The sequence below is a fragment of the Molothrus ater genome, chromosome 13, assembly GCF_012460135.2.
Source record: "Molothrus ater isolate BHLD 08-10-18 breed brown headed cowbird chromosome 13, BPBGC_Mater_1.1, whole genome shotgun sequence".
Classification (NCBI taxonomy): domain Eukaryota; kingdom Metazoa; phylum Chordata; class Aves; order Passeriformes; family Icteridae; genus Molothrus; species Molothrus ater.
In genome coordinates, this window is record NC_050490.2 from 11,952,392 (window position 1) to 11,972,960 (window position 20,569).

General features: G+C 43.6%; 1 protein-coding gene across 1 annotated transcript in view; it reads right to left on the reverse strand.

The window, feature by feature from the left end:
• The window catches only part of CEMIP (cell migration inducing hyaluronidase 1), a 101,262-nt gene that overhangs the window by 21,783 nt on the left and 58,910 nt on the right, over positions 1-20,569 (reverse strand). The window contains exons 7-14 of the mRNA XM_036389677.1: positions 19,172-19,242; positions 18,353-18,448; positions 17,605-17,726; positions 15,287-15,428; positions 14,273-14,464; positions 6,416-6,591; positions 5,641-5,850; positions 300-505 (exon numbers count right to left, since the gene is read on the reverse strand). Of these exons, the coding sequence (XP_036245570.1) occupies positions 300-505; positions 5,641-5,850; positions 6,416-6,591; positions 14,273-14,464; positions 15,287-15,428; positions 17,605-17,726; positions 18,353-18,448; positions 19,172-19,242 (1,215 nt within the window). The remainder of the gene's footprint in view (positions 1-299; positions 506-5,640; positions 5,851-6,415; positions 6,592-14,272; positions 14,465-15,286; positions 15,429-17,604; positions 17,727-18,352; positions 18,449-19,171; positions 19,243-20,569) is intronic.

Consider the following 20,569-nt stretch of genomic DNA (forward strand, 5'->3'; position numbering starts at 1 on the left):
CAATGGACTTTATGAAAAAAGTTAAAAGTACGCCTTAGGTCTGTAGGCATCTGAATAGCACAACGATAAAGACCCCAAGGAAAATGCTCCCCCAAATTTGGGACAAAGAGCCCAGACCCCTACAGACATCTACATAATCCCATACACAGAATGCTGTCTGTTATGGCTAAGTCCTGCAAGGAGAAGGAGAGGAGAAGGAGAAGGAGAAGGAGAAGGAGAAGGAGAAGGAGAAGGAGAAGGAGAAGGAGAGGAGAAGGAGAAGGAGAAGGAGAAGGAGAAGGTGAAAGGCTCCTACTCACCTGCAGTCCTGCCTGGGCTTAGGGATGTAGCCTGGGTAAGCTCCCTCTGTGATCAGCTTGCACATCCTGCTGTCGCGGTCGGAGGGGAGCAGGGTGCTGGGCTTCACCAGCAGCCCCAGGCAGTGCTCAAACGTGTTGCGCTCCTCTGGTCCATCCTCCGTAAAAAAACAATGGCCCAGGGCATCATAACCCACCACATCCTTCACCTGCATGTACAAAACAAAGGCCAGTGTTAAGGTTTTATGCTTCAGCCACTGCACAATTAGAACAAGCTTTAGTGTGATGGCACATAGGAGCCTCGGTTCCCTTTTGAACTCAGGATCTAGAACCAAAACCAAAAGCAAGATTCCTCTCAGCCCTTCAGAGCTTATAGTCAAAGCAATAACTCCAACACTTAATTAGAATTTGTCATCACCTAGGAAATGCTCATTCCATTCCTTTGTTTGCCTGAGAAATCAGAGACTGTCTTAGCATGAGGCTGGAAAAAACACAGGGTGGGGGATGAGGAGAGGAATTAGACATTCAAATCACATCTGGGCTCATTCATCTTCATGTGGAGTTACATGTGCAGCTACATAAAATGCAGCTCAAAAATGCAGCTGAGATGAAAAATATTTTTCCAGGCTATCAGAGAGGCAGGAATTTGTTTTCCAGACAGGCTGGCTTGTTTTAGGTTTAACGTGATCTTTTTCTTCAAGTTGTTGACAGAAGCTTTGCTTGACCCTGAGACAAATCAGCTGGTGTTAATCAATGCTGCTCTGGTTTTGGTTTGGATGCTGGTGACATCAGGACACTGTTGGTTGGACAGAACAACAGCCCTCACACCACTGGAAGATCTGAGAGCAGGAATGTGAGTTTGAAGCCTAAGGAAGATGGGAAGCAACAGCCCTTGGACATGCAGCAATTGTGTCCAGCAAATCAGCTGCCAGTGGATATATCTGGGATATAGAAAATTAATGTCAAGTCTCCACTGACCAGAGGAAGGTCTGGATCTTCTGGGCTCTTTCCTTGCTGCTCCCATCAGTCACCACTCATCAATCACCTTGGACTCAGGAAACCTCCCCAGCAAAGGTTAACCTGCCACAGAAGTGTTCCTCTAAATGCTTCTGATGAAACAGCAATTGCCAGGGGACAAGGGACAGTATTAACCCTGGTAGAAGGCCTGTTCATCATGGTGTCTCTGAGAGACCAAGTGCATGGGCATTCAATTGCTGGAATTGCTTTTGTAAACAGGCTTGAGACTCTTGTCACCTTCACACCTCATTCCTGAGGCAAGGAGGACCAATTTCAAATAAAATCCCAGTATTAGTGTTGAAATGATTACAAATATGTTTTCACATGAGAACAAACACTTTGCTTGCCAAATCTATTACTGGCTTACAACCACACAGACTTCTATTATGTAGCATCCATGCTCCAGTGTAAATTCTCAAATCTCTGAGCACAAGTCATCACAGTAAATTAAACACTGCTAAAATGACCTGCAAAATGGTACATTCCATTAAGCTACTTCACTGAAATTCACTGCTAACTTCCCATGTCTAATAAATTATAGATTTTGCAAGGTTTAGCCTTCTTTATTTAGGTGTAAAACATATATACTAAAGAAGAATGACCTATCCCAGCCTTGTTATGACAAAGGTTTACAGGACAGAACATTTCAAGAGAGTGAGCAACATTCAGAAGAAGGTTTCCAACATGTAGAGGAAGTCTTTTAACCACAGGGATGTCAGAATTCCACAGAAACTGCCACCAAATCCTATTAGGTTTCTCTCACAGGACAGCAATACCAAAAAGACACATAAACAATAGTGTTGGGACAGTTAGATGATGGAAGCAGTTTCCCTAGAGAAATGTTTGCCACTTCAGCCATTTATCTTTCCAGCTGGCACAACACTGCACCAGGACAGGGACATGGAAACCTGCAGTGACCAGACTGAGCTGGGGCCAAGCAGGGGATGCTATCCCAGGGGATGACATCTCCCAGAGCAGTGAGAGAGAACAGGAGCAGGGTGAGACAGGGCTGTGCATTGGCATAGAGGCTCAGAGCCAGCAAATGCCTGTTGCTCTCCTAACTCATCCCTGAAAGCCCACAGAGCAAGAGGGAGTTAGAGCCAGGGATCTGGTCCCTTAGGCATTTGTCACCTTCTCTTTGATTAATTATTCCTCCATAAGCCATCTCTCAGTCACCTCTGACTTGTTTCATGCACAAGCCCACTGCTGAAATGCTTGCATAGCAAACAAGATGTTTGTTCCAAAATCACTCTCCTAATGTATTTAATTTTTTATTTGATTAAAACCTTGCTAATAGTCCATAATCTTACATTAACCATGAGCAATTTAGAGCCAGATAATGCCCTTCCTGGCAAAACAATTGCTGTGAAGTATAGCTGGATTAGTAAAAGCAGACACCACTGAAGCTGTTAGATAGCACAACCTCTAATTCCATGCAGTACAGGTCTCTCCTGGATCCTGCCAGACTTTATTGACCCCCATTTAATTTCCTTCCCCAGTGGCTGCTTCTACTTTAGCTTGCACACAGGTATCCAATGGAGAGTGGGAATCAGAGCAAAGCTCCATCCCTGGGATTGCAGTGGTGTAACTAGCTGGGTTTTGGCCAATATATTGCAGAAAACATTGGGTAACTATTGCATTTTAAAACAATAATTATGGTGGGAAACTCATTTCTACAGATTGGTTTCCAGAAGGACCCTCTGTGCCTCTCAGCTAACATGAATTTACAGGCAAGTGCAGAATATCCCATCAAAGAGGGGAGCTAATGTTGAGACAGCTACTCCTAATAGACTGTGCAGACCCACAGAAAAATACCTGTCATCAGAAATAACTGGGTACTCTTTTCTCCTAGACTTTCAGAATCTGTGAGTATCTCTGAAGTGACATGAGAAAAGTGACAGCAAAGCAAGCAGGAGAGCCTGGATGTAAATGACGTGCCTGCTTTAATGACAGTAAAAAACAACTGCTGCCCCTCTCCCATTTATTAAAGCATTTTCACAGGTACTCTACAACACTCATGCAAGAAGCAGCTCTGAAATCAACAGCTCAGTGTTAAGGACATAATTCAGTCTATGCTACGCTGAGGTTTATTAATCCAGATAGAATGTTTATGGCTATTCCCAAAGTGTGCACATCATTAAGGCAAATTTTCCCTCAGCAAAGTACACTTTGGATCTACCTGATCTCAGAGGGAATGGATGTTACCTGGGGAAAGACAGAGCTCATCTCTGTTTGCATGAGTGGTGTTCCTGCATGTAGAAGCAGCTGGTGCTGCCCAAGTAAAGAGACAACAGGCAGCTGGGAAATGTGTACAATAACTACTGCAGTCATCAGAAACCCATGTGGGTGTCTTTGAATATATCTGGGGGAGAAGGAAGAGGAAAGGAAGGAAATTAGAGTCAGAAAGCAGATGAGGAGATGGTGGTGGGATCACCTAATGAATCAAGGCATGGAGCTGCTAACTGCAGATGTGTATCAGAGCCATGGAACAACATCTAAGTGATGCAACATTTGGAGCACATTTTCTGTGATGCAACTGAACAACCTTGATCAGATTGCTTTAGTTCACTGGAGCTTTCTTTTCAGCCATCAGCAGTAACGATGAGGTTAAAAAAAACCAAAACAAGTAAAGCTAGAGCTTCATATTCACACATTTTGATAAACTAAAATCAAGAGGGATTATATTGACTAAATAATGTCCTAAATTACAAGATTTCTCTTGGGTGCCTTGTCACAGAGGCAAAGTATGATCATTTAGGGAATTGTGGTTGTTCAATAACAGCAAGAGAATCAAGTCACTTCATCAGCTATATCAGCCTGTCTAAATTTCACTTTGCCACCTCAGCTGGAAAAGCCTGAGCACACGGATTCCTATGCCACAGATCCCCCACGGCACAGTTGTTGCCCAGAGAAAGAACAAGGGACAAAACTATTTCCAAATTCTCTGCATGAACCCATCCATCTGACTGATAAGAAAAATGCCAGGCTCTGGGTATTTGATTTGGCACAAACCAACTCTGCACATTCATTGTGTATTAAACCCCTCTACTGTCAGCTTCAGATTGGGCAAATGCCACATGACCCTGAACAACTTATATAATTTATACAGTAAAATGTCTCTTCATTTCAGAAGCCGTGCTCATTTGGTAGGTTTTCAAGATCATGTTATAAACTTAGAAGGACAGAGGTCAAACCCAAAACCTCAGATTCATAAATAGCAGATAAAAGCTGGTCTACTTCTGGAACTGCAATTTAAGTGCCCTTTGTTCAACTTCTGTGCATTTTAATTATGCTGGGACTCTCCCTTCCAACGCTGGCACTTCCAGAGGTATGAACTCCTAATGCACAGTGACCATCCAGGTTACCACTGCCAATTATGTTTCCACTTAAAATTCTGTTATATATAGCAGCAGGGCTCTTGACAGTACACATTCTTTCTCCTCTTCAGGGCTTGGATATACTTTTTTCATTTGGAATACACTGCCATTTCTCTGAATGGGTGAGAGTCCTTTGCCCAGAGAAATCCTGCTCCTTTAAGATTTGCTTCTTGAAGATCATCCAGTCCCCCTGGACTCTTCTGCCCTTCAGGACCTGCCTCTCAAGGGACTCTGTCAAACAGGTTCCCAATCTGCCCTCTGGAAATCCAGGGCAGTTGTTCTGCTGACCCTCCTCCTTACTTCTCCAAGATAGAAAACTGCTGTAATTTTGTGATCACCATGCCCAAGACAGCCTCTAACCATCACATCACCCACAAGTCTTTTTCTGCTCACAAACAACAGGTCCAGCATGCTTACCCCAAAAACAAAGGCACCCCTAGATCTGGGGAGAATCTGAACATGTTCTTGACATCTCTGGTGTGCTGTAACTTGTCTGGTATCCATCAGTCATTCTAGAGATTTATCCTAAAGGATTTCTTGTTATGGAGTGCAACTCTAGCAAATCACAGCTCTGTGAGTGCTTAATGCTATGACTAGCATTGCAAGCCCAAACCTTTATTACAGGAAAGATGAGGCACACTTAAAGCTTCTGATTATCCTCTTTAAATAGCAAACTCTGTGTCTGCAGAAAGATCCAACCACTCATTAGGGATGGGCTGGTCTGCAGGCACTGCAGTACCCAGACAAATGCTCTGCCCACTGTGAATCACACACAGCCCCCAGTGCCACACTGGCAGGTTGAGATACTCCTTGTGTATCCAGGGTGGGAAGAGTCAGGCTTGGTTTTAACAATAAAACACATCATTCTGCAAAAATTAAGGTGCACTCATACTATGAGGAAGTTTTTTCCCTGCTGTCTTCATCTAAAGGCAGACACTGGAACTTCTTACCAGTAAACCATTGGATCCATGGATCGTGACGCAGCGGGAGAAGGTGTTGTGGATGGAGGTGTCCTTCACATAGGTTGGAGGGTTGTAGCCTCCTTTCTCATCCACATCTCCAGCCATATGGAAATGAATTGGGTAATGCCCCATTGTCTGCTGGCCCATGTATTTCAGTTCCAGACCTTCAATGTGCGTAGCCTTAAAATCAAGACCAATCTGAGAACAAAAGAACAGCAATCAAGAAACACAAAAATCTGTTGAGGGCAAGGAGAGGGAGCACAGGCATAGGAAGGTCTGCATTGTATCTGCTGAAGGATTTACTGTGTGGAGGGGAGTGTGGGGCTGCAGGGTGAGGGAGAGAATGGCATGGTGGCTAAGGAGACCAGAGCTGCTCTTTGATTTCCCCACTGCTGCCATAGACACATTTAACTGTAGAAGGAAAGCAATTTATATTTATAATTTTCCATGGGTTTTAGCCAGCTGGGTTCAAATGAATTTCCTGGGCTAAGCGCCACCAAAATCTAGGGAAAACTGGGATTGGGATGTGGAGAATTCATCTCAGGTGTATTGATCACCAGCCTCATTGTCTGCAGGGGCATGACATGCACTTCTAAGCCAAAGGACGGGCAGCAGGCCACAGGGTGGATCTGCTGTACTGTGGGGAGAGCTTGTTTGCTCAACGGCTGATGAGGAATTTTTCCCTTCCTGCATCTTGGCTTCCTTGCTATGCGAAGGCGTGGCTGCAAGGAGGAAAGGACAAAGCCAAGGGCTCCAGCCTCACCTTGATGTGTCCCCCGAAGGTGTCGAAATCAAAGAAGGAGCAGAGCTTGCTGCTGTACTCGTAGCACTGCTGCTCCATCTCCCCCATCACCAGCACGTTGCGGCTCAGCAGCCCCACCTCCGCCCGCATGTCCACGCCGTCCACCACCTCGCCCATGTGCAGGTACGTGGCCTTCCCTAAAGGAACCAGATCCACTCTCAGGGTTACTCTGCCAGTGCTGCTGGCTTCCCTGGGCTTCCTGTGGTGGGGCTAATGAAAGGAGCAGCTGAGTCAGCACAAAGTGTTGGCTGACACCTCAAAGGAGGGAAGGCTGGAGTACAGGTGACACCCAAGGTCTTGGTGGGATGCTTGCAATAGAGGAAGTGGGAACTTTGGTCTTAGGTTGCTTCATTTATCTAGGGGGTTAAACCAACAGTCTGTTAGACAAAACACATTTCCTACCTTAAAAAGGATTACAAGCAGCTGTGTATGAACATCCAATGCAAAAAAACCCTGATGGTGCAGCTGCTGGAAAGTCTAAATCACCAAGGTTAGCACAGCATTTCCCATAGTGAGACACAGGGAGCTGCTCAGACCCCACAGCACTGCTCTTGGGCAGGCATCAGCCAGATCCTGCTAACACCATGGCTGGTGATACACACCAGGAGCAGAGTGGGTAGAAAGCCCTGTAGGAATTGTGACAATCACAGCCCCTCACCAAGTCTTTGGGCTGTAATACCTCTGACTCCCTGGTCTCCCTCTCTCCATTTTAGATCTACCCTCACATCTCCAGCTTGCTCCCAAGGCTTCCTCCTGCCTTAGTGCAGTCAGAGTGAGTGGGATCTTCCACCTACCCCAAGCCACACCTCTCTTTGCCAAGCCAAGATGCTCATAACATCTTCCACACACACCCTCCTCCATGGAGGGGTTAAAAGCATAGGAAAACTTTCCCTGGCCTGACCAGAAAGGGGGGAAGTCCAGGCAGTGGGGATGTCTAGAAAGCAAAGTATCTCCTTGTTGTAATTTCATTCAAACATATTCCTACTACCTCCTTCCTTCCGCAGGCTTTTGAAGAGAAAAGTCAGCTGGGAAAAGGTTCACCTTACTGACTCCATTCTGTATTATTCCAGTAAAAATAAGTAATAAACTCTTTAAGTAAACACTGAACTTTGAGGAATGCAACACTTGCATGTATTTAATTTCCATTGAATCGTTCAAATCCTTAATTAGAAACAAATGGCAAGCCTGAAGCCTGGCTATCCCTGCACAGCACTTTATGCTTCAGCAGAAGTGCCAAGTCAAGAGGAGGATTTTGAACACTGAACCAATATTATTTTTAACCAAAACATGATGCTATGAATGTAAAAAAGATAAGCAAACACCATTCACTCCCTCCTCTCCTGAAGCTGGAAGCAGTTTGATGGCAATTCTGGGGTTTGGGAAGGGTGAGTGCTCCAACCTGCTCTTCCACTGCTGCCTTGTAGAACAGGGTTCACACCACAACATCTGCCTTCTGCCTGTGCACCTCTGCCTCCAAAACCATCTGATCTTGTGAAAAACACTCTCTGTTAACTAGGGGAGTAGTGGTGGCCAAAGAGCTCCATGCTCATCTCAGAAGTTAAGGGCGCAAGGACCCTGGATTTGCACCTCACCCACTTTTTCAATTGTCTCCCTAGAAAGTCCTGGACTTCCCCATGCCCGTGTTGCCCTGCAGCCAGTGAGCCTCATCAAGTGTGTGGCCAAAACAGACTCAACCCACCCAAAAACCAGCAGCTTTGCTTCCTTTATCCATATACATGAAAAAAGCCACTGCAGTGAGTACCCTCCACATGAGGATACCCCATGCTGGAGCCTTGAGTGAGTCTGCAAAGGAGCACAGCTTCTCCTTATGGAACCCTTTTTAAGCTGTTATTTTTCAGTTTTCCCCAGAGCTGACCTCTCCTTGATTTACTGAAATGCAGGAAGGATTTTAGATAATCATAAGAACATACTATTTGAAGCCACATCTCCAGGATTTGTGGCAGTGAAATTAGATAGGCAGTTTTGTTATTCCCGTGCTGAGCTCTAGAATAATAAATGTCATGCTTGCATGTATTTAATTTAATTTAACACCAGTCCAGACATGCAAAACAGGGTAAGCACTGACAGGAATGTTAAATACAGACTAACCAGTTTCTAAATATAACTTCTTGGGTGCATGTTTTTCACTCTATGCTTTTGCTGATTTGACATGTTTGGAGATAAAAGGAGAGACGGAAAGCAATCCCCTTCCAAAGTAAAAGCGGATTTTGAATAATAGCCCCTTTAATAGAGTTTTGAAAAACAAACCACTTCTCAAGGCAGACAGAAATTCAAGCTCCCTGAAGCAACAGGGCTGAAAGGAGCTCTTGGGAGACAGACTGGCATGGGAGCCCATGTGTGCTGTAAATGACTGCTGGGAACCTGCACTACAACATGGGGCACTTCCCATGGGACCTGGAGCACTGTGAGGGGCATTTACAGACATGTGGCACTGCCAGGGGCATGTTTGGTGGTGGGCAGGGAGAAAACCCACAGAAGAGTCTGCTCTGTGGTGAGTTCAGGGAGTTCACACCATCTCACTCTACAGAGCTACAAGTCTGAAGTTTGGCTGCTGCTCCCAGCTGGCACATGGAGCCTTCCCAGAGACCAGCCAGGATATCTGAGACCCTGAGCACTGACCAAGGGCAAACCCCAGCCAGGGGTTTGGAAATGGGCACTGAAGTGGTTTGATGCTAAAAAGGCAACCCTGTGCCTTGAAAGTGGGAGGGATGTGTTGCTGCTTCAGCATCAAAGGCAGTGCTGTGATTTCCCAACCACCAACAGGCCCTGAGGCCACTGATTCACCTTCTCCTGCTTTGGGTGAGGGTTTGCTGCATCCCTCATGGCCAGAGACTGCCCTGCCAGCCTTGTGCCATGCTGTAATCTAAACCAAACACAGCCTTGCAGTGACACAGATCACATCTCCCCACCACAGACCCACAGGAAAAGCTCCTGGCTGTGCTGCTGCATGTGTCATAGCAGTGCCTCAGTTAGCACAACCTAAATTTACAGGGAAAACTTCCTTAATATGTGGGCTTGCCTGGTGGAAGTCTTGACTCAGCAAAATATGAGCACATTCCTGTGCTTATTACTCAATGCAGTGACTATTGAAGTCAGTTGTTGGTAAGGATAAGGTAATTATTAAAAGGAAATACACATTAAAATAAACATAGATGATCCATTCAGCAAGGGCATGCTTATGTCAACAAAGCAATTCAAAGCAAATGGTACAAAGGAAAACCTGCCACATGTGAAGCCAGCCATAAAATCTGGGTCCTGGGCCTTATCAAACCTGGGAAGGGTGGGATTTTGAAACTATTTCAACTGCTGCAAATCTGGAAGAGTGCTCAGATCTGGTGAGTTAGATCTCTCAGAAAACCCTCCCAGGTACACTCATGCATTCCTAAATCCCTTGGCTCTAAATGGCCCAAACTGCTAAATCTCCCTTTGAGAAGTGAAACCAGCACTTGAAGGTCTGGATTTGGTGAAGATAAAGTAAAGCTGAGATTCTCCTGGAGTACTTTTTTTTTCTCTAAAGTGTCTTTTCTTCTCCTTTGAGCTCTCTAGGGATAAGACCCAGTACCTCATAGTCTTTTGAGGTTTCCTAATCAAGTTTTTAAGGGAAATGCTAAACACAATTTGTCTGTTCAACCCACAATCCAGTGACAGTGAATCCTTCAAGGCATCTTTAATGTCAGTTCAATTCATTGCAGATGCCAGCCCAGATCTGACAGATTTATCATTTTTGCCAAGCACTTGTCATCACTGGTGGTAATGCCCCTATGGCTTATATTTAATAACAAACAAATGTTCACACTGGCATCTTTCAAATCCTCATCATTCTGAATTATCTTGCTGGGGTTTGCTGTTGCATCCCTAAGCCACAGGCCTGTAACTCAGCATGGTTTGGGTGAGCTGGCTGGCTCCTTGAGTCACACAGCACAACCTGATGTCCTAATCAACAAATATTCCTCCAATTCATAACTTTTACATGGAAAATTGAGTTTTCAGCAAATAGACATAACAGCAATCAGGCACAAACTCTACCCTTATGAACATCTATGTCAACCTGAATTAGATTCTGTCAGCTCAGCTCCCAGGCAATGCCCCAAGGTAGAAGGAGCTCTGAAAGACTGTTGGAAATGACAATTTCACAAGATTTCCTGCCCTGCCCTCAAACACCAGGGGTGCCTTAAAAAAAGAGCTTTTGTCAAGTTCCAACCAAAATGATGCCAACTTCTAAACAGAACAACCTAAATCTCTAAAAATATCTGAATTTTGATAGTGGAGTAAATTCTCCCATCCTTTCAGCACCAGATGAATGCTGACACAGGCTGTGAATTTGTGAGATAACTACGTATTTATACTTCTAATTCAAAGTTCTCTGCATGAACAAGATCACAGTAAACTCCTTATCTCTCTAATATTTGCAACCCAATAAGCAGGATTTAAGAGATGTGTGCTTGAATTCATAGGTTCCCCAGTATGTGGGATAATTGGAGTAATTATGCCAGGCACGAATAGTTTTTTCATCCTTTATCAAGAGCATATAGGAGCACAAAAGAGCACTTCATCATTTCTGTTCCATGGTGAAACTTATCAGCATTAGGAGAAACTTCATACAGAGCAACCAAGATGAAGATAAGACTGGTTTCCCAGAGAAACTAGACAAAATACTTGATCTTTCCTACTATCCAGTTCTATCATAACAACACAACCCTTCCTTCCTTCCTCCCTCCCTCCTCCCTCCCTTTGCCCTGCACTGTTGTCCCTCCCCAAACCTTGTGAAGTTGGAAGATCAAACACTTTTAATCTGTTCCCACAGTGAAAACAATCTAGGCACAAAAAATTACGAGTGAAAAAAAGAGTTAAACAAAGAGAGCAAGTGGAGGGAAAAGCTCCATTTAAGGGAGTGACCATCTGGGAGCTGGACCTGCAGATCTGGGTCCTCATGCAAACCACACTTACCCATGGGAGACACAGTCTGTACATTAGGGCAGTTACTCCAGTAAAAAGTGCAAAAGATCAGAGCATGTGTGCCCTCCCTCACTTTCTACACTGAGACTTGCAGATGTCCATAGTTAAATAACTAAATCCTCCTAGAAACTGATGGCAACTGAGTATTAACTCCCTTAAGTTCTTTTGAAAAGCTCTAATCAATCCAGTTCTAGCCAGTAAAGAAAGTATGAGTTTCAGCAGGAAGTATCAAATATAAATAGGACATGAGCTAACTAATGAGTTTGACTTTTTTGGCACAATATGCTAAACCAAGACTATTAAAGTACCATTAAATTATGAGAGTATAAATGATATTAAACCTTGGTATGCCAAGTGGCTGCCACACCAAACTGGCTGTCCACAAAGCAGAGGTTTTCTGCCTTTTTTTATAACAAAGAGGCTCTTAAGTAGTTCAGATCTGACATTTACGTTTCATTTTAAAAATAAATAGAAAGGAGAAAAATAAAGATTAAAAGGGAAATAAATCATCATGGGTAGGAATGGTTTTATCATTTGTCTTTCAAAGGGCAAACTTTTGGAGTTCTTAGCTGCTAAACTAAACCTCTTAGGAAAATTAAGCCTTTTCACATATCACAAATGACACCCCTCTGAGATCTTGTGTATAAATGTATGTGTGGAAGGCTTTTCTCAGAAGGAGCAAAGCAATCTTGCCTTCCTCCACAGCAAAAGGCAGGAAGACATTTATGATTAATGTTATTCTACACCCAATTACACCTGTGCTAAGACCAGGGGCCATCAGTGGTCCCTATTCTGGCTAATTACCTGTCATGGCACAGGGCAGTGGATGAAGTGGCACCATGGCCAGGCACAGAGCAGCTCAGGGACCTCCTGGCCCCTAAAGGCAGGGGACATCTCAGCCTTGCCAGCTTTTATTTCAGCTAGACTGAACCTAGATTCAGGCAGATTATTTTGTTTTCTAGTGTGAACGTGTTTTTGTTACAAGAAAGTTGGAAGTGATTTTTATAATTGGACTAAATTTTTCCTTGATTTATAAATCAGTGAAATCCCATTGACGTCAATAGTGTTGCTTGGATATAAGAGAGGAGAGACTTTGGCCCTGGTATTCATGTCATTTGTGGTAATAAAAGGAATGTCCTAATTCTCCTAAAGAGAAATTGGAGACCAAGAGCACAATTGCTTTAACAAGTGTTTCCACTGCTTCTTTACTTGAAATTCACATGAACTTTTTTGTTGTTTTTAACCCATTATTTGTTTCCTTAAACTAACCTTGTTGCAGAAGATGAATGCAACTACATGAATTCCACAGATCCATCAGATTATGGGAAGCCCAGGACTCCTACACCATCCTTATTTTAACTGGCAATCTTCCAAGACCATCTTCATGATGTGACTTGTATCATACCAGTCTGAGCCCAACAGCTCAAAAGTTGCTCAAGAAAAATATTCAGCTTGGAAATGCATCTTCTTTGAAAGCACTAGGCATTTGAAGTCATAAGACTGTGAATAACATTTTTCTTGGCCTAATGCACATCTCCAACAATGGATGGCCAAAGCTCTGTGGGGAGGCAGCTGCCAAAGGAAGTGTGCTGGTACCTTCCAGAAGAAGTTGCATCAGAGATAATGCTGAAGTGGTTCATTTCAGAGAACCAAGTCAACTCCCTGGTGCATTGGATGTTCCAAGCGCCCTCATGGCTTCTCAGAAAGGTCTTACTGTAAATGCAGACAAGATCTCTGCCTGGAGCAACAGTCAGCATGCAAGCAAAGATAAAGTCACAGGCATGATTTACCACCAGGCAGATGCTGCCTCTGAAAGACAGCCTCGTCTACTACAGACTTGTACACTGTAAAATAATGTTTGCTTTTGTAAATTATAGAACCAAAATAATCCTCATCTATTCAGATAAGGGGCAGTTCATGTGCTATTTCCATGCTCTGCTTATCAGTATGCCAAAACAAGGTTCTAGAAGGGAAAGACAACTTCATAGACTGAAGTGAAGATTAGATCTCCCACTCTGGATTTCAGTTTTATGCTTATGCTGGTAATAGTCTGTGCTTCATCATAGTTACGCTTCTTAATTGGATTCTGTGTCCAGAGGCCATTCTACAATCATTGGACTACAAAATCCATTAATCAAAAGCAATTTGTTTTGCATTTGAGCTGGTCACCTACAAGAGGAAAATGCTGGAGCTCTACAAAGGCTCCCCCTCCTCCTTCTCAGGCAGGCTCTGGCAGCACCCTGCACTCCATCTCCCCAGTGCAGAGGCTCAGGAAAACTCACTGCCTGCCAGAAATGTTTGGTTAATACATCACCTCTAAGCAATACTCTCTGGAGACACAGTAAATTGGAAATAGTACCTTCAGTAGTACAAAACAGTATTTCTAAAATGTAAGATTACAGCTCTTGTTAAATAGAACTTAGGAAAGCAGCCAGCTGGAAATTACTTCATAGCCTTACAGTGTCTCACAGTCTGCTCCTGCCCTAGCTCCCTCTTCCCATCAGCTGTGCTCATCTGCTTTCTAGGAAGTGGTGTTTCAAATGCAGTTATTGCAAATCTCAAATACATAACCTATATCTGTTCCTCTTAAGTGAATTCACCCACTCAATAGCAGGCTTGGGGACAAAAATGCAGTCAGCTATGAAAAAGGAAGGCAGAAAGGAACCAAAATCAAATTAGATTGTTTTCAAGCATGAAAGTTATGTATCCCAAAAGCATCTAACAACCAGCCATCAAATTCAGGTGTCTTTCAACATTTTTCAGTTCTTCTTGCAGTCACCTGAGTGCGAAGGACAGAATTTGTGAACTGCGATGCCAGAGTGAGAAGATGAAGCAGCTCACCTGCTACCTTGACCTGGGTGGGCTTGCAGGTTCTGCAGGGCAGCACCTGGAACTCCTCTGCCTGGTACATGGAGTAGTCAGTGCTGGCCACCACCAGCCTGTCCCTAGGTCTCCAGGAGCTCACATCATCCGCCAGGTTCAGGATTGTGCTGTTCACGTTGGTGTCAACAGTCACCGTCAGCTTCGGTTTCACTGAAAACCCAAAATGCAAGGGTGGTAAATTCAGTCAATCTCATCAAAAAAAGCTTGCTCTTTCCTTTTTTCCCCCCACCCCTCCTTGGAGTGCCACCAAAAATTATTATTTTCTCATGTTAAAAAGAAAAAAAAAGTTAACTCCTTCAAACAGGTTTTTTGCTAGCTTTGGCTTGGCAAGCAAGAAAACAGGAAAGTATTTTTCTTCAGTTGCAGGCAGGTGGATTTTCCACTAACGCCAGGATAAATTTAAATGCAGCTCTCAGTGGTTCGTTCTCACCACACCCACTTAGCGGCAGCTCTTGTGGGCGTTGGGTGCTGTTGTTTACAGCAGCCAAGTGGTCTCTAACCTAATGATGGTTTTTTCCAGCAAAACAACAGTCTGCCACCCTTCTTTTCCTGCCATCACCAAAAGTCCTAATGACCTGTCTAATGACCAGGGTAAGGACAGCGGTGTTGGAATGATTAACTACAAAATGACAGTTTCAAACCCTGTTGTCTTCACAGGTTCTGATTGACTAATCCTACCTCATCCCAAAATGTGTTTGCAAAAGACAAGGAATTCACAGGAAAGAACTTGTCAAATATTTCTCACAGCCTTGCTGGGTATTTGAAAAACCACCATGCTGCTTCTGTTAGTGCTCAGGAATTTTTCCTGATTTAAATCTTCGGCCGTTCTATCTGAGTTCGTGTCCATAGCCCAGCCCAAAGCTTTAGCTTGGAAAAATTACAGAAGTTGTTGTGACACCAAGAAGGAGCCAATCGTGGGAGGACAGGATTTCTGCTGTTCTCTGTTCTGGCTTTCAGTGATGGGGCACATACCAGATTTGCCACACAGGAACCTGACTCTGTAGTTGTGGCAGCCCTCTCCTGTCTGGTCCTTGCCGTGGCACAGGAATTGGTAATCGTGGCCGCTCTTGTAGAAAACCTCCACGGTTAAATCTGCTCCATCAAGAGTCATCGCCTGGAAAAGGGATGGAATTACAACTCAGGGGCTGCTGGGAGGTAAAGGGATTTCACCAAAACATGTGAGCCATCAGAAGAGGCCTTTGCTTTGTTTTGGGTGGTGGCACAAGCACTGCCTAGCAAATCCCTGTGACTGGGCTCTCCAGGCAGCATTTCCAGCTGCTGCTCACACACAACCACTGCTGAGGTGCACGCCTTTTCCTGTGTCTATATGAGACCATGGGCTGTTTGGGAGGAGTTTGGGAGCTTCACAAACAGCTGTTTCAGTGCCCTGGATTTTCTCTTGCCACTGGTTTGAGGGCATATGGAAACGTTGAACACGGATGCTCGCACCCGAATGAACTCATGGCTTCAAGCCTTTGCACTGCTCTCATTCCATTGCTTGTGGCAAAGCTCTGGCTGAACCTTGCAGAGGAAAGGGGCTAGGGGTTTTATTTCTCCATTGCATGGATCAGTCTCTCAAAAAAAACCCAAGGGTGCTGCAACACTGCTGCCTGTTCCAAAAGAAACAAGGAGAAAATGCCCTTTTCTCACAGGCAAGTACCAGCCTGTAGAGCTGCCTTGGGAAAAAAGGCTGTATCATGCCAAGAAGCAGTGAGATATGAAACCTCTCTGCTGTTCCTGCTGGGGCAATGTCTCAGGGTCATGTCAAATTTCACATTCCGCCTCCAGAGCTTGCATTTCTCTCGACCCTTTCACAAAAATGTGGTGCATTGCATGGGGCAATCCAAATACCACGTGCGTTTTGACAAGACACCAGGAGAAAAGCCATCTTTCAATGAAGGGTCTGATCCTCATCCTCTCACTCATGCAGGCTTTCCTTATTAATGAAACCACCCCTGCTGCCGTGTGTGGGATTAGCACCATCAGCTGGAGGAATGTGCCTCTGGCTGTGCTGTTCTGCTGTTATTATCATCATCATATCTTCAGTCTTCTCCCATGTTCCAGAGCTGGGGCAGGCCAGCTGCTATAAATCAGTGTAGCTTTGTAAAAGCAATGAGCAGCACCAGATTACAGTACCTAAGGATTTGCCCTAAGATCTGCAGGATAAACTGAAAAATGTCTCGCTTTTAATATACATGGGGGAAGAAAGAAAAAAAACAACTTATTTCACAGAAGAGGGGAAAAAATGTTTGTTTCTAGAGCAGAAGAATATCTTCTTTCTGTTTTAACGTGCATTCTAGAAGGGGATGCATCATAAACATCTGACCCCTGTTTTGAACTGAGTTGTCACTTCTAATGCACGTATATGGAAGCAGAAATGAACGTGGATTTGGTAAGACCTGGCCAAAAATTATAGGGCAGTTTTTTCCTTTCTGTTCAAGAGAGATCCTTTATAACATCTAGCCCTGGAAACTTTCACTCATACAGTCAGCATTCCCATTTACTTCAATAGCCACATTCTTGCAAATAAGAACAACTCCACTGGCTGAGAGCACACAGGAACCTTGGGCTCAGCCTCACACAGATGTGAAGGATTTTATTGTCTTTTTCTAGGCAATGCTTCTGCTATAGTATTTTTACCAGTATTTTTACCAGGTATTTTATATACAAAAAAAAAAAAATCCTCATTTCTCGCTAGGCTTTTTTGTCCTTAAAGAGGTTTTTTGCAGTGTCACAAAAGGTATCTCAGTGTTCCTTAGACGTGCTGGCCTGATGGCATAATTATAATGCTTAGCTCCAAATAGAATTTAAATTTCTTTCCACAGAGATAAAACAATTGGTTCCAAGAAATGGCTGAAAGCTCACCAATATTTTTGACAACCTGCTACAGCTGGTAGTTGCACTATCTTGTTGCATTTTGTGATTAATTTTTAAGGTAGGGTCTATTCCAAGACCATTTAAAACCTTTGAAATTTTCATGTGCTTGCTCCTTTTAATCTTCCTGCAGGGAACCACATATTTCATGATAGCATCTGTGCTGTCCATGACCCATCTGTACACCTTTTCATGCCAGGAGCTGGAGTTTACTGAGAGGAACTCAATTCTATCAAATTTGTCCCAGAACAATACGAGACTGTATACAAGATCTTATTGGTTCTGTATTAGAGTGGTAAAATAATTGGTGTATTTTATTTAGAAACAAAAATTACTGACAAGCAGAATTATTTTTGGGGTTCAGTGCCAGTCCAAAGAAGACTTGCCTCTCTAAAGCAAGTGGTAAGCCTGCCTACCTGGATGTCAATGGGCTGCCTGCAGATTTTGTCAGGATGAGCAGCTTTGAAGTCAGACAGCTTCTCCATGTCCTTAGATCTTGCTTTGTCAGGCTTCTCAAACCACTCTGTCCATTCTACATCTGGAGACAAGTGCAAACAAGTATAGTCATTTGAAAGTCAAGCTTAATGAGTGCAGCAAAAATGCACGAAGCATAAATATGATCTCAGATATCATTCACAAGTTTCTTCACTGATGATCTGATTCATGCCTCTTCCTGCCAGTCTGTCAGCCACTTTTAATGATGCTGTGAAGTGCAACCAGCCAGGGAAGAGCAGAGTTATTAAAAGCTTCATAATTGGCATGTGCACTGTAAGCATTATTAATAGATACAGATTTTGGATCTGTGTCTGCCTTAGCTGCCCTCTCTGATCTTCAGATCAAGTTGCACCAGCTACTGTGTGTTGTCTGAAACATGGACAAGATGACTGTGCAGTGAAAAGAAGAGGTTGTGTGTGATCTCTGAGACCATAGGAGATGGAATTTCATACCCAGTTCAGAAGAGGAAAAAGGATCCCAATTATTCAGAGGGTCCTAGAGACAACTGGGGGAAGAATCTGTGAGTGTTCATTAGTTGGTTTAGTGACGACATAAATAGCAGCTAGCAAGTCCACTCTTCCCAAATGGAAAAGGATTGCAGGAAAAAGGATGATTCACCCTATTTGTCAGCTGTCTAGCACCGAGTGAAATAGCCCACAGACCCCTCACCTTGAACCCACTCGCTCGTTGAAGAGACGTTAAAATGTTCTCCATTCTCAGCTTTGAATAGTTTGAATACTTTGGCCACAGCTGAGCCTTTGTGACCTGTTAAAAAACCCAAAACATTGGTAGAATCATTGAAATCAATTGGAAAAATCATTGAATACAATTAATAAGAGTAAGAACTGAAAATATTGTGCTTATTTGCATACTTTGACTACATTATTCAAAATTAGCCCTGCACAAATTCCAGAAAAATTTACTAATCTTGGAATGAGGCTTCAGACACTTTTGTAACTGCATGGATAATGAGGAAGAAAAGCTTTCAAAAATCAAGAGGATAAAGCCCACAGTTATTTGTCATATATTTCTATTTTGATTTAAAGTTGTAGCAGGCTGTCTTATTCATGTCATGAGAAGACAGAGACTCAACAGTGTTCAGCTTGCAAGAAAATGGTTTCACAGGAGGACTTGAGGCTACTGATTCAGGATACACTAATTAAAATTTCAGCTGGTGTGAACTTGTGTCTTAAGAGAGGCAGTGTCTGAGCTCAGTGAAGTTCCATGGGTTTACACTGGTGCAGGATCTCACCTTTTATCTAAAGGTTTGGATAACCTAAGCTATCCCTCACTCAGCTGCTTCAGATGCATCAGTGGGAAGATGCAATATATAAAGAGAGCATTCAATTAAATGTGTCAAAGCACCAATTGCTCATAGCTTTGATGTAATGCAGTGGGAAGTAAAAACACCATTGGCCAAATTAATCTCAGCTATAACTCCAGTAACTCCCAGACATCACGTCAAGACAGCATTTTGTGCATAAGTACCTTGATATTCAATGTGGTCTTCAACAGAAGAGGAGGGATTTCCTTTAATGGTAATAAAACTCCATGGGTGCCTGTAAAATGAAAATGAGAAATGATCAAGTAATGTCAAGTATGAGATGCATATGTCTTATAGCCCTATGTTCCTAAATTTCTCAGAGGCATCACATCCAAAACAGTGTCATTAGTGTCACAGGCAGAGTAGTTAAAATTAATATTATCTTAACACTCTATATTTCTTCAGTAAATATATCAGAAGAGAAGCAAATTTGAAGACAAATCCCCACTTAAAACATGCCTGTAACAAGTGTGTTTGTTTTTTAAATGAATGTTTGAAGAAACTTGTGTATGACAGACCCAAGAGACACTGGCAACTCCTTGGGGAGCCTGAAAATAAATCCTCTCTGTGTGTGTACATGTGTATACACTGAAGAATATGAAAAGAAGCCACTTCTGCTTAAATAAATTTAGCTCAAGCTGAAACCTTGTATATGACAATTGTCTTTGGAATGACCCATGAGAATTTCTAATAGACAGACTGGCTGGCAAAGGACAGTAAAAATTCTTAGATAGTCTCTGCATATCTGGTTTCCTTCTTTGAACATTGAACATTGAACAAGGATAAAGGTTTACAGCTCTGAATTGTCTATTCAAACCTGATCCCAAGTCAGAATTCAGTTCATTATCATCTGATGGTTTTGATCAAGTGGGTTCAATAGCTATCAGCCACCCTGGAGGATGAGAAAACAATGGAGACAGGGACTAAAGTGCCTCCCAACCTTGGGGCTGAACCCAATTAGGAGGGGTCAGGGGGGATTTTTTATCTTCAAAGTAGAGGTAGTTCAGGCATATCTGCTCTTAATGAATAAGAGAATAAAAAATATGCTTTTAGGGTGGTAGGGAGACCGTCCTGAATTACCAAAAACTCCCATGGATTAGGTCATGTCTCTATAGTTATAAATATCTGGTCATTTCAATTGCATCAAGAGTCTTGCAGGTCACCTTACATTGGTGCAAGTGAAGTTCCAAACCACTCTGGTCTGGAACTCCAGAATAAAACACATGCAGACATTGACAGAGAGCCACTGAAACACACCCAAATCACGAGCTGGGACTTGCTGGGATTTGCTGCTCTGGGCGCAGCAGGGGCAGGCTTGGGGTGAGCTCTGGTGCAGCCCAGGCTGTGCCGTGGCCCTGGTGGACACGGCTGCTCAGGGGACACTGTCCCAGCAGCATCCTCAGCCCCAGCCCTGGCCAGGCTGGGTGGGAGCTGCCAGCACCACTGCCTCAGGAGCCTGCCAGCGAGCCAGATGCTCCTGCTGGAAAATTTGCCTTTGTGCCAATTGCTGAAGGCACTGACAGGCTGTGATCTCCATCCAGGGAGAGCAGGGGGATGGGAGC